General features: G+C 32.0%; 1 protein-coding gene across 1 annotated transcript; it reads left to right on the top strand.

Annotated features, from left to right (window-relative positions):
* Positions 1–8,108: 8,108 nt before the first annotated feature.
* On the top strand, positions 8,109–11,373 carry LOC126732557 (probable polyol transporter 6). The gene is made up of 2 exons (XM_050435484.1): positions 8,109–8,844; positions 9,834–11,373. Exons 1-2 carry the CDS (start codon positions 8,736–8,738, stop codon positions 11,219–11,221), a joined length of 1,497 nt encoding a protein of 498 aa, XP_050291441.1. The 5' UTR covers positions 8,109–8,735; the 3' UTR covers positions 11,222–11,373.
* The last annotated feature ends 1,758 nt before the right edge of the window (positions 11,374–13,131 follow it).

Raw genomic sequence — 13,131 nt, 5'->3', positions numbered from 1 at the left:
TAGGTGTTTTTTAGTGAATAGTGAAATAGATTGGTTGAGGCCACCAATACACACAAACATTACACTATGGGCTAGTACCAAACTATCAAGAACTTTGCCTACAATACTAGATGATATATTATGAAAGAGGTATATCTAAACCAAATCCAAAATTTAGATAAATGAAATAAACAAGCAAATAAATTTACTAAACCACAATACATTAACAAAAAAGAAAAAAAAAATCCAAAGATAAGGATCTAAGAAGACCAACCTTTTGGGTTTGATTATGATTGGGAGAAAGAGTGAGAATGAACAGTAGATGGAGATAAGGGTTTTTTTTTTTTTTTTAGTGAAATAGGTGTGTTAATTTAGTGAGGGGGCAAGGGAGGGCAGGGGATTGAAAAGAAAAAAAAAAGGTGGGGGCGCTTGTTTTTTAGTGAATAGTGAAATAGGTGTTTTTTAGTGAATAGTGAAATAGATTGGTTGAGGCCACCAATACACACAAACATTACACTATGGGCTAGTACCAAACTATCAAGAACTTTGCCTACAATACTAGATGATATATTATGAAAGAGGTATATCTAAACCAAACCCAAAATTCAGATAAATGAAATAAACAAGCAAATAAATTTACTAAACCACAATACATTAACAAAAAAGAAAAGAAAAAATCCAAAGATAAGGATCTAAGAAGACCAACCTTTTGGGTTTGATTATGATTGGGAGAAAAAGTGAGAATGAACAGTAGATGGAGATAAGGGTTTTTTTTTTTTTTAATTTTTTTTTTAGTGAAATAGATGTGTTAATTTAGTGAGGGGGCAAGGGAGGGCAGGGGATTGAAAAGAAAAAAAAAAGGTGGGGGCGCTTGTTTTTTAGTGAATGGTGAAATAAGTGTGTTAATTGAGTGAATAGTGAAATAGGTGTTTTTTAGTGAATAGTGAAATAGATTGGTTGAGGCCACCAATACACACAAACATTACACTATGGGCTAGTACCAAACTATCAAGAACTTTGCCTACAATACTAGATAATATATTATGAAAGAGGTATATCTAAACCAAACCCAAAATTTAGATAAATGAAATAAACAAGCAAATAAATTTACTAAACCACAATACATTAACGAAAAAGAAAAAAAAAATCCAAAGGTAAGGATCTAAGAAGACCAACCTTTTGGGTTTGATTATGATTGGGAGAAAGAGTGGGAATGAACAGTAGATGGAGATAAAGGGTTTTTTTTTTTTTTTTTTTTTTTTTTAGTGAAATAGGTGTGTTAATTTAGTGAGGGGGCAAGGGAGGGCAGGGGATTGAAAAGAAAAAAAAAAAGGTGAGGGCGCTTGTTTTTTAGTGAATAGTGAAATAGGTGTTTTTTAGTGAATAGTGAAATAGATTGGTTGAGGCCACCAATACACACAAACATTACACTATGGGCTAGTACCAAACTATCAAGAACTTTGCCTACAATACTAGATGATATATTATGAAAGAGGTATATCTAAACCAAACCCAAAATTCAGATAAATGAAATAAACAAGCAAATAAATTTACTAAACCACAATACATTAACAAAAAAGAAAAGAAAAAATCCAAAGATAAGGATCTAAGAAGACCAACCTTTTGGGTTTGATTATGATTGGGAGAAAAAGTGAGAATGAACAGTAGATGGAGATAAGGGTTTTTTTTTTTTTTAATTTTTTTTTTAGTGAAATAGATGTGTTAATTTAGTGAGGGGGCAAGGGAGGGCAGGGGATTGAAAAGAAAAAAAAAAGGTGGGGGCGCTTGTTTTTTAGTGAATGGTGAAATAAGTGTGTTAATTGAGTGAATAGTGAAATAGGTGTTTTTTAGTGAATAGTGAAATAGATTGGTTGAGGCCACCAATACACACAAACATTACACTATGGGCTAGTACCAAACTATCAAGAACTTTGCCTACAATACTAGATAATATATTATGAAAGAGGTATATCTAAACCAAACCCAAAATTTAGATAAATGAAATAAACAAGCAAATAAATTTACTAAACCACAATACATTAACGAAAAAGAAAAAAAAAAATCCAAAGGTAAGGATCTAAGAAGACCAACCTTTTGGGTTTGATTATGATTGGGAGAAAGAGTGGGAATGAACAGTAGATGGAGATAAAGGGTTTTTTTTTTTTTTTTTTTTTTTTTTAGTGAAATAGGTGTGTTAATTTAGTGAGGGGGCAAGGGAGGGCAGGGGATTGAAAAGAAAAAAAAAAAGGTGAGGGCGCTTGTTTTTTAGTGAATAGTGAAATAGGTGTTTTTTAGTGAATAGTGAAATAGATTGGTTGAGGCCACCAATACACACAAACATTACACTATGGGCTAGTACCAAACTATCAAGAACTTTGCCTACAATACTAGATGATATATTATGAAAGAGGTATATCTAAACCAAACCCAAAATTCAGATAAATGAAATAAACAAGCAAATAAATTTACTAAACCACAATACATTAACAAAAAAGAAAAAAAAATCCAAAGATAAGGATCTAAGAAGACCAACCTTTTGGGTTTGATTATGATTGGGAGAAAGAGTGAGAATGAACAGTAGATGGAGATAAGGGTTTTTTTTTTTTTTTTTTTTTAGTAAAATAGGTGTGTTAATTTAGTGAGGGGGCAAGGGAGGGTAGGGGATTGAAAAGAAAAAAAAAAAAGGTGGGGGCGCTTATTTTTTAGTGAATAGTGAAATAGGTGTGTTAATTGAGTGAGGGGGCAAGGGGGGTAGGGGATTGAAAAAAAAAAAAAAAAGGGTGGGGGCGCTGGTTTTTTAGTGAAAGGGAGAGGGAGGGTGCTAGGGAGCTAGGGTTTTGTCTTTTCCTCTTTTTCTTTTTTCTCTTTTTTTTTTTTTTTTTTTTTTTTTACTAAAAGATAAAAAAGATATTGTGGGGTTTTCTTTTTTATAAAAAAAAATAATAATAATAAGGGGCATGCCTGGGTTTGTTTTAAATCAATATAACTTTATTTATTTATTTATTTTTATAACAAAACTATTTATTTCATTTATGACAACCACGCCACTACTTTTTGTTGTTGTTGTTGTTGTTGTTGTTGTTGTCACTTTGAAATATCACTTTTTATTATTATTATTATTATTAATAAAAGATAGAAACACTATGAAATCTCACTTCTTGCATTTTTTTTTTTTTTTACATCAAGATTTCTTTTTTGATAAAAGATGATAGATTGTTTATTTATTCAATATCTCAATTTAAAATAGGAAGAGAGATGAGAGACATTCTTCACATTGTCCAAAGCTTGAATGTGAATGTGACTTGTGGATGATTTAAAAAATGAAGATGTGGATGTAGTGAAGGGATTACTTACTATGTACCCACAATTTTTCAATTTTCCAATGGGTCATAGACCCAACTTCAATGTTGACCATGTTTGACCAAATATTGACTAATTTTGACCAAGTTTTGCAAACTTTGACTACTCAGTTTTCACAATCCGACCGTCTGATTTTTGTCATACTTTACAAACACCAATATATCATTACATTATTCCAATCCAACGGTTAGATTTTGGATTTATGTCTAGAACATTATGGACATGTGTCATTATACCAACACATCAAGAAATTTTGATTGGTCACGTTCTTACAATCCAACCATTTGATTGAGCTCAAAGTTCATCAAAACAAATATTTTATCACACTCTTTCAATCCAATGGTCAAATTTTAAATCAGATTATGGCATAAGATGAAAGCGTGTTGTTGTATCCACCTATCATGAAACTTCAATCACTAAAAATATTCAATACTCTTTCAAGATAGTTATATACTCTATAAACATTACTAAGAATTGAGAAAATTATCTAAAAAACACAACCCAAAATCTACAAAATGACCATAATGAATTTGTATGTGACTTTTGACTACCTTGTTTTGCTATTTTAAAATTTGAAACTGATAAAAACATGAAAATCAAGAAAACCTTAAAACACTAACTAATACCCAAAACCCAATTAAATCCTCCCTGATCAACCTAATTTGATCAAATCTAGTGGTCCTAGAACCAACTTTGAAGTTTGACCAAAGATTGAACAAGTTTAATAGTCTTTGACGAATTTTTGCAAGATTTGACTACTCTGTTCTCACAATCTGGCCATCTGATTGTCACTGTAATTTACAAACACAAATATTTCACCACTTTCTTCCAATCCAATGGTCAAATTTTGGATCTCTATCTGGTTGCATGATGGACACATATTGTTGTACCCACCTAATGGAAAACTTTGATTAACCCTATTGACACAATCCGACCATCCAAAATGGCTAAAATACGACATCAAAGCTAGGAGATGACTGAAATACCCATAAACTTCTAAAATAACCAAAACACAACCCAAAACCTACAAAATGACCAAAGTGCCCCTCAAACCTTTAAGATGATCAAAATACCTTTTACCTCTAAAATGACCAAAATAGCCCTTAAGTACTTGGAGGGTCTTGAAAGATGTTTTTAAGCAGCTTTTAAAATTAAGATTGAGGAAAATTCACCATTCAAAGAAAATAACAATTTTTTATGGCCATATGTATGTTGGAAATAATCTTTATTGTGACGGATTTACCTTACCGTCACTAGTACTTTCTTTTCTTAAGAAAATTTTAACTATTAACGACAACCAACATGTTCGTTGCAAATAACAAATGCAATATATAGTGAAAAAAAAAAAAAAAAAGAGTTAAACACATGAAAAATAAGGGCATGAATTCCCCCTTTGAAAAAATTATCATTGTCGACGGCTTAGGTACATCGCAAATCTTATTTATTGTGAGGGATCCAAGTCCATCACTAACACATTCTTTCTTTTAAAACAAATTAACTATTTACGACGGTCAACATGTTCGTCGCAAATACAAACTCAATTAGAAAAATAAAAAATAATAATTGTGATGGATAAATGTTATCACAAATGTGAAAACTAAGGGGGGGATTTTCCCTCCAAAATATTTTACCATTTTTGATGGCTTTATGTCTTTCGCTAATATTCTCTTTTATATTTACGATGGAAGAATGTTTGTCACAAATACTAACATCATAAAAAATATATTTTTGGTATTTTCGATGCATGAAAGCCGTCACAAGTGTTAATAGTTCCGACGGTTTTTCTCCGGTCGTCATAAATAATACTTTATTAGCGACAAATATTTTTATTCCGTCGCAAAAAGTAAGGCGGGAACACTTCCCTCCAAAAAAAATCATATTTTCGACAGACTTATTTTGCCGTCACAAATGTTTTAATATTTGACGAGTAATTGTCGACGAAAGAGACTTGCCGTTGAAAAAGCTAGTTTTTCCAACAGCTTTTTGTAGTCGTCGAAAAAGTTTCGTCGCAAATAGCAATCTTTTTTGTAGTGGCCCGGAAATATCTAAGGAAAGGCTACTGCCACCGCTTTAAATGCTCTGCAACTAATTTTCTGGCTGCATTAATGTGGAGAAAATCCCTAAACAGTGTTGTCTTGACTACCCCAACTCATAGAGGGCCTGAGAGGGTGTCCGATGGGAATTATATAACATAAGAGACCCTCCATGGAGGGGAAATCGGAAATTTGTAAGAAAAAGCACTATAGTAACTTGAACCATATCTGTAATCATTTTCAATCAATATATACTGGAACATACTCCCTTGGATTGTGCCGAGAACAAATTTACTTAGATAACTCCGGTCCATTTCTATTCGATTATCCTTTAAAATCTATTCTAACTATTATCCAATTCATTAAAGCCTAGTTTTCCAACCCACTTTCTACAAATTTATTGTATTGGGCTTGGATCCAATCATACCTTGGGCCAAGGATCCAAAATGCGTCCTTACATTAACTTTTTTTTTTTTTAAGAATAAATATCTAATTCTCAATTTTATTTTATTTTAAGTTAAAGATAAATATTAGATTTTTTTAATAATAGTTTTACACTTTTACTTCCATTCTATTAGTATCAAATTTAATCCAAAAAACCTATTAAAAAACCATCAGAAATTCACATTCATCAAATTTATCTCTCTCTCTTTTCTTTTCATGTTCACAGTTTCTCCGCTGTTAAAAAAGAACGAACAAATAAACCTGAAAAATCACCGACTTGGCTTGTGGGATTTCGGCTGCCATTGTACTTATCTATGTACACCCAATCTGTAAGTCTCTTCAATCCATAAAATGCCAAAAATCGCTACTCCGAACAACTACACGTTTTATTTTATTTTTTGGAAAACCTAAACTGATTAATGTTTATTTTATTTTTTTTATTCAAGCTTAAACTAAAAAATTAATTTCTTTGTTAATTAGACGTGAAAGCTCAATTTCTTATATAATTTCTAAACAATCCAACTAACATTATTAAAATATATATATATATATATATATATCAATTGACAATCCATAACAATTCTCTAAATTGGATTAAACTTAAGGAAATCAACTTAAACAAATACACAAAATATATTCAATTGGATGGAAAAAAAAAAGTAGAGTAAATAAATACGTACTTGTAAAGTTGTAGGTAGAAGAAGAGAATAATAGAGATTGTAGGTAAAAGAAGAGAATAATAGCACAAAGAAACCAAATGATGGGTATTAATTATGAATTATTTGATATATATATACCCTCCACATTGAAGTATTTTACATGAACAAAAAGTCTAAAGCTAATTCAACCACCATGTGAATGGCCAATTGCTGGCCACGTGAAGTATATACTTTTATATCCTTAAAACTAAGATGCCACATATGTCAGAAAGGAAAAGTATATATATACTCTCTTGAATTTTAAAGTTTCAACCTCACGGGTCTTATTGGCCAAGGAAGCATGGCACTCTTTTATACGTAACCTTCAGCTTCATCTTTAGATAAGTCACATTTGAGTGAAAGACGAATTGCTTTAATTGTTTTAATCAAATTAAGATTTATATCTACTTAGAAATTATAATTGAGGAAAACTTATATGTATCATTTTTTAAAATCTAAAAATTTTAAAAAATTTCTGTAATTTAATGAAATCACTTGACATAAGCACAACATCTAAACTCAACTTTTATTTTATATATATATATATATATATGATATGATATAATATAATATATATATATATATATATTATAATGTTTTTAAGGAATAACAGTGTGCCAAGTAAAACAAAAATTAAAAGTCAAGGCTTAAAAGAATATCAAAATTACGTGGCTGTCATTGATTTCAAATTAAAAACTTAAAAACAAAGGTGTGCCTCTCATTGTTTGTTGTGTATACAGCCGGAGTTAGCAGAAGAGCAGAGCACACAGTTTGTAAGAGTGGAAGTTCAGTTGTTTTGTTTATTAATCTCTCTCTCCCTGTTTCTGAAGAAGCAGCTCATTTCAAGAAAGTCAAGCAATACCGTGTTCGTGCTTTGCTTCGTGGCCTTTCCAGCTCTTGTCTCCCAAGTCCAAAAAATAATTTTCAACCTCTCTTTTTCTATGAATATCTGAAAATCTCTCACTCTTTGTGTGTGAAGATCTGTGTTTCCACACATGGTTTGAAATCTTGATTGCTCCAAGAGGCTATGCCATGCCTTTGCTTCAGTCATCACTGGAGAAAATCTAGATATGTTTCACTGATTTAGCAAAACCGGTTCAACCATCCCGGTTTAACGGTCAGTTACCGTTTTTTCCGTTTTTTTCTTCATTTGCGGCTTTACTGAATAATTGGACTGGACTAGTGTCCAGTTCCCGGTTGAACCGGCTGGTTTGATTTTTAAAATCTTTAGCGAGTCTTCTATTTTGTAGGTATTTTAAATGAAGTTTAAAATATATTTTTACTAAACTGTTTTTTAGGTTTTTATTTGTTAAACCTATGATTTAAGGTCAGTTTTGATTCATGTCCACGTTTGCGTTTGGGGCTTTTTTTTTTTTTTTTTTTTTTTTTTTTTTTTTTTTTTTTTTATACCAGCATGTTTTGGATTTATGTCTATGTTTGCGTTTGGTGCGTTTTTAAACTAGCCCTGTTATGTCATAAACAGTAAATTTAGACCAATAAATAGTATCAAATAGTAATAAACAAAAAAAATTATTTTTTTTTTATTATTTTCAATTTTTAGCCAAATAAATTATATCCATACAATTTTTTATTGTTTTCAATTTTTAGTAAAATAAATTGTATCCATACGTACACTTAAAGTATTTCTAAACCAAATAAGAAAAAAAAAAATCCTCCTATAAATAGTGACAGAGGATAGACTAACAACATGTCATCTTAGTGTGTCTCAAGGCTTATTAAAAATTATATATATCCATTTTAACTTCACGGATCTAAAAATAGTTTTAAAATTTTTTTTTTTAATAAATATTTATCACGTGTAATTTGAATAGTCATTGTAGACTCCACAAAAGCCCCATATTATACAATAAGACATCCTTATCAGCTGTCATCTTAATTTTGAGTCATCAAGCTAATCCAATTGAAGTCCGGAATAGCCTAAGAAGAACAACTTTGAAACGAGTATGACCCAAATATAGATCATCGCTTTGCCATATCCAGCCCCATAATCTTCATTCTTCACCCCCCAACATCTATAAATATATAATTTGGAGTTTAAGGGAAACTCGCCCAGGCAGGCGAAGTTCTGAAACTCAATTACACCTCTTATCATTTGGTCTGGATTCCCTTATTCTCTACAGCAGAGGAGACTATTGGAGACTAAGCCTCACTATTATTCACTCTTGAGTCTTTGCCTCTCTAACCATTTAACTTTGAAAGGATGACGATAGCGATGGCCGAGGGTAAGGCGCAAGATGTGAAAACGTATAACAGCTATTCTCTTTCCTGTACAATAGTGATCTCTCTGATCACCGTTATATTCGGCTATGGTAAGTTCTCTCTGCACTGTGTGCTTGTTTATGGGAACCATGAGAAAATAAAAGTCATTGATTAGTGATCTTAATATTATGTGCTAAGACTGCTTCATATATTCGTGCTTAGATCATAACTATATGCATCTTTTTCTTCACATTAAGATTTTTTTTTTAAAAAAAATTCATATTTCAACTTTACATAATAACGAGAATGCATGAATACCAAAAACAAAAAAAAAACAAAAAAAATAAAAAAAAAAAAAAAGAATGCATGAATGTTGACTTTCTCATTTGAAAAAAAAAAAAAAAAAAAAAAAAAAAATCTAATGAATAATAGGGACTGGATATTGCCTCGTCCTTAAATCACTCCCTGCATAATAAGCCTGATAAATACAAGTCACATCTTCTGTACCTATAATCTAGCACCTAAAAAAGTGTACTTAAATTTAATCCTTTATGATTTTCAAAAATTAAAAATTAATCTCTTTATTATTATTATTGTTATTATTATTATTATTATTATAAAATTAGTTGTAACTTAAAATTACAATTTTATACAATATCTTTTTATTGGATGTGGATTTTAATAAATCTATCATTAGATTAAATTTTCTTTTTATATTCTTCTTATTTGCACTTGCAAAATTTTTACATGATCAAAAATTAATATCTATGTCATCAATCAATTATTTAAATTACAAGTTTTTATAGTTTAAATTATGCATAAAAAAATAAGTTTATGAATCATATAATAAATAATATCTTATTAATACAAAATTTGACATATGTGTTAAAGATGTAAAAAACATACAATCTAACAGTCAACTTTTTAAATATGTAGCAATATTAAATTTTTTTTTTTTTTAAGAAGTTGTAATATTATACTACAACCAATTTTGTTGTCAAATTTTGTTGTTGTTATTATTATTATTATTATTAGCTTTTAATATATATATATATATAGACACAAACATATATATTAACTCTTCTCCTTAATTATTCAGATACTGGTGTTATGAGTGGTGCCATGATATTCATCGAAGATGATCTAAAAATCAGTGACTTCCAAGTATCAGTCCTGGCTGGAATCCTCAACATATGTGCTTTGTTTGGCTCTCTTATTGCTGGGAAACTTTCAGATTATATTGGTCGTCGTTATACGATTGTAGTGGCGTGCCTTATTTTCTTGATTGGCTCTGTTCTAATGGGTTGGGGCCCAAACTATGCTGTACTTCTTTCCGGAAGGTGCGCTGCTGGCATTGGCGTGGGCTTCGCTCTTATGATTGCACCAGTTTACACTGCGGAGATCTCTCCTGCTGAATCTCGAGGCGCTCTCACCTCTCTACCAGACGTTGCCATAAGCTTTGGCATCTTAATTGGCTATGTTTCAAACTACTTTTTTGGCAAATTGACTTTGAAGCTTGGGTGGAGGCTGATGCTTGGAGTTGCAGCGATCCCTTCGCTTGCCTTAGCTATAGGCATCCTAAAAATGCCAGAGTCACCAAGGTGGCTTGCATTTCAAGGCCGTCTAGCCGAATCCAAGAAAATGTTGATGAAAGTTTCCCTAAGCGAAAAAGAAGCCGAAAGAAGGTTCCGGGACATCAAAATTGCAGCTGGGATCGATGAAAATTGCACTGACGATGTTGTTAAAATTTCAAAAACTAGTAAAAACGAACAGGTTTGGAAAGAGCTGTTTTTGAAGCCTACCCCTGCTGTACGAAGAATTTTATTCACAGCAATTGGACTCCATTTCTTTGACCATGCAACAGGTATTGAGGCAATCTTGTTATTTGGTCCAAGAATTTTCAAGAAAGCAGGAGTACATGAGAAGAGCAAGCTGTTGCTTGCCACTGTTGGGACTGGGATTACAAAGACCGTGTTTATATTTATAGCTACCTTTTATATTGACAAACGTGGAAGGAGGCCACTCTTGATGATAAGCGCAGTGGGTATGTTTGTAGCCCTAGCAGTAGTAGCAACTTCACTCACCATAGCTGAAAACCATGACGAACCGCTGTGGGCACTAGTCGTTAGTCTTATTGCAGTCTATACATTTGTGGCTTTCTTTTCAATGGGGATGGGTCCTATTGCATGGATCTATCTCTCAGAGATGTTCCCCATGAGGGTCAGAGGACTTGGTGTTGGAATTGGGGTTGCTGTGAATAGACTTATGAATGCTACAGTTTCTTTGACTTTCATTTCACTCACCAAAGCACTCACGATTGGCGGGGCCTTCTTTCTATATTGTGGTTTTGGTTTCTTATCTTTGCTGTTCATCTATTTCTGCCTGCCCGAGACCAAGGGAAAGACTTTGGAAGAGATTGAGTCTCTCTTTAGCAAGAAGAAGAAAAATGTTGATGCAGAAGCTATGCAGCCCAACCCAAACAAATAGGCAATCGTATGAGTTGCTTGTGCTTTTCTCTCTTTTCTGTTTTTTTGGTTAAGGGGACAGCAAATACCGAGAACTCTCACGCTAGAGTTTGAACTTGTGTATGCTGTAAATTATTCTCGTTTGATAAATAAAGAGTAATAAAATTTATGTAATGTATGATCTGCACTCACTAAGCAAGACAAAGGCTCTTCTTACGTACCTTTATTTCCTAAATAATTACTTCTGTAGAAGGGTGTACATTATTTTTGTTAAATATTAGCATTGAGATGTGTTATACCATATTGTGTATGCTAGAGTGGATGCAGAAGAGGAACACTGAAAACACAAGGGTTACGTGGTTCAGCCTTACGGCCTATATCCACGGAGGAATCCCTTAAGGGCTACATCTTTATTGTATGAGAGTGTAGTACAATAACCTCATATGTTACAATGAACCCTAACATGAGTATATATAGGCGACTAAACCCTAAACTACTAGTACAAGCAGGAATGGGCTTGGGCCTATTACATTGGGCTAATATGTCTAATATATATCTCTAACAATTTTAATCCATCAACCTGACAAATCTAATCCATCACAATTTAGCCTAATTTGATACCTCTTTTTTTTTTTTTTTTTTTTTTTTTTTTTTTTTGGAGAAAAAGCCCAATTTGATACCTTGAATTAATTTTTTATGCAATGATAGAGTCAAAAATTTGTTATTCAAGGACCGAATAAGAATATCATCATTTTTTTTTTTGAGAAATAATTACAACATGCTACTAACCCCGCAACTCGAACCATTTCCCCTCTAAACCCCCAAGCACTTTGTGCATGGAGAGATGCCAATTCAGTTACAAGACCTTTGACATTATTATTATGTTCATCGTTTTAGACTATGTTACTACTATATTTATGTATGGGTTTGGTTAATATATATATATATATATGCTCTTAATCATTTATTTTATGAAATTATTTATGAGAAATTGAAAAAACTATCAAAAAAGTTAATAACTTGTTTATTTTCTCATAAAAAATTTTCTAAAATAGTTTATACTTTATTTATAGAAAATGGAGTGATTTGTGAGAGAGGGTGAATTAGCCCTGGGCCTAAGACCTTACTAAGTCCAACAAACTAATACTCAGCCCAAGGAGAGTATGGTTTGGTTGGAAGGAGAGTAAAATCTGAGTGGGTGGTTGTCTGGCACACCCCTTGGTCATTGTGTCTGTTCAAGATCTGGTGACATCTTACAAGATCTAGTGAGACCTCTGCTAGATGTTGCAACTTGCAAGATCTATGCCAAATTCAACGAGATCTTCTCTGGATCTAGTGAGTTTTTGGGCCTCCCTCTTTCATTACTGCTTTCAACCAAAACGATTGCCACCAGACAAGAATCCAATTCACCTAACCCTACTCCCTTGTCTATCAATGGCGACTCTGATTTTTCACCACAAACTCGACTTGAGCTGACCTGTGAACACCCCTAGAAGAGATTGATGCAAGGTTTGAGCACAATCAAAAGGAAGAAGAAAAGAGTATAACAGAAAGAAGAAATTAAAGAGAGAGATTGAAGCTAAGAATTGTTCCTTGCATTTTATTACAAATAACATAGTTTATAATTACTCAATCACAACAAAATCTAACTGAATTAAATAACTAATCCTAACTAATTCTAATATGTTATAACAGACCAAGCCATATGTTGTGTATATATACACAACATGTGGCTTTATTATGTTACTTTGGATAAATGGTTTGTCATTGTGGGAGACAAATTAAGGGCACCTTTAGTATGTTGTAATAGATATTGTAATTTTTTTTTTTTTTTTTGAGGAACAACTATTAATTAAATGATTATTCAAACTATTCAGTTATTTAGTTACATCTTTATTATAGAGAATAATTATTTCTTAGTAATAGTTATCT

Source organism: Quercus robur, chromosome 6, assembly GCF_932294415.1.
Source record: "Quercus robur chromosome 6, dhQueRobu3.1, whole genome shotgun sequence".
NCBI lineage: Eukaryota > Viridiplantae > Streptophyta > Magnoliopsida > Fagales > Fagaceae > Quercus > Quercus robur.
Note: the sequence above shows the minus strand (reverse complement) of the source record. Positions and strands in the feature narration are given on the sequence as shown.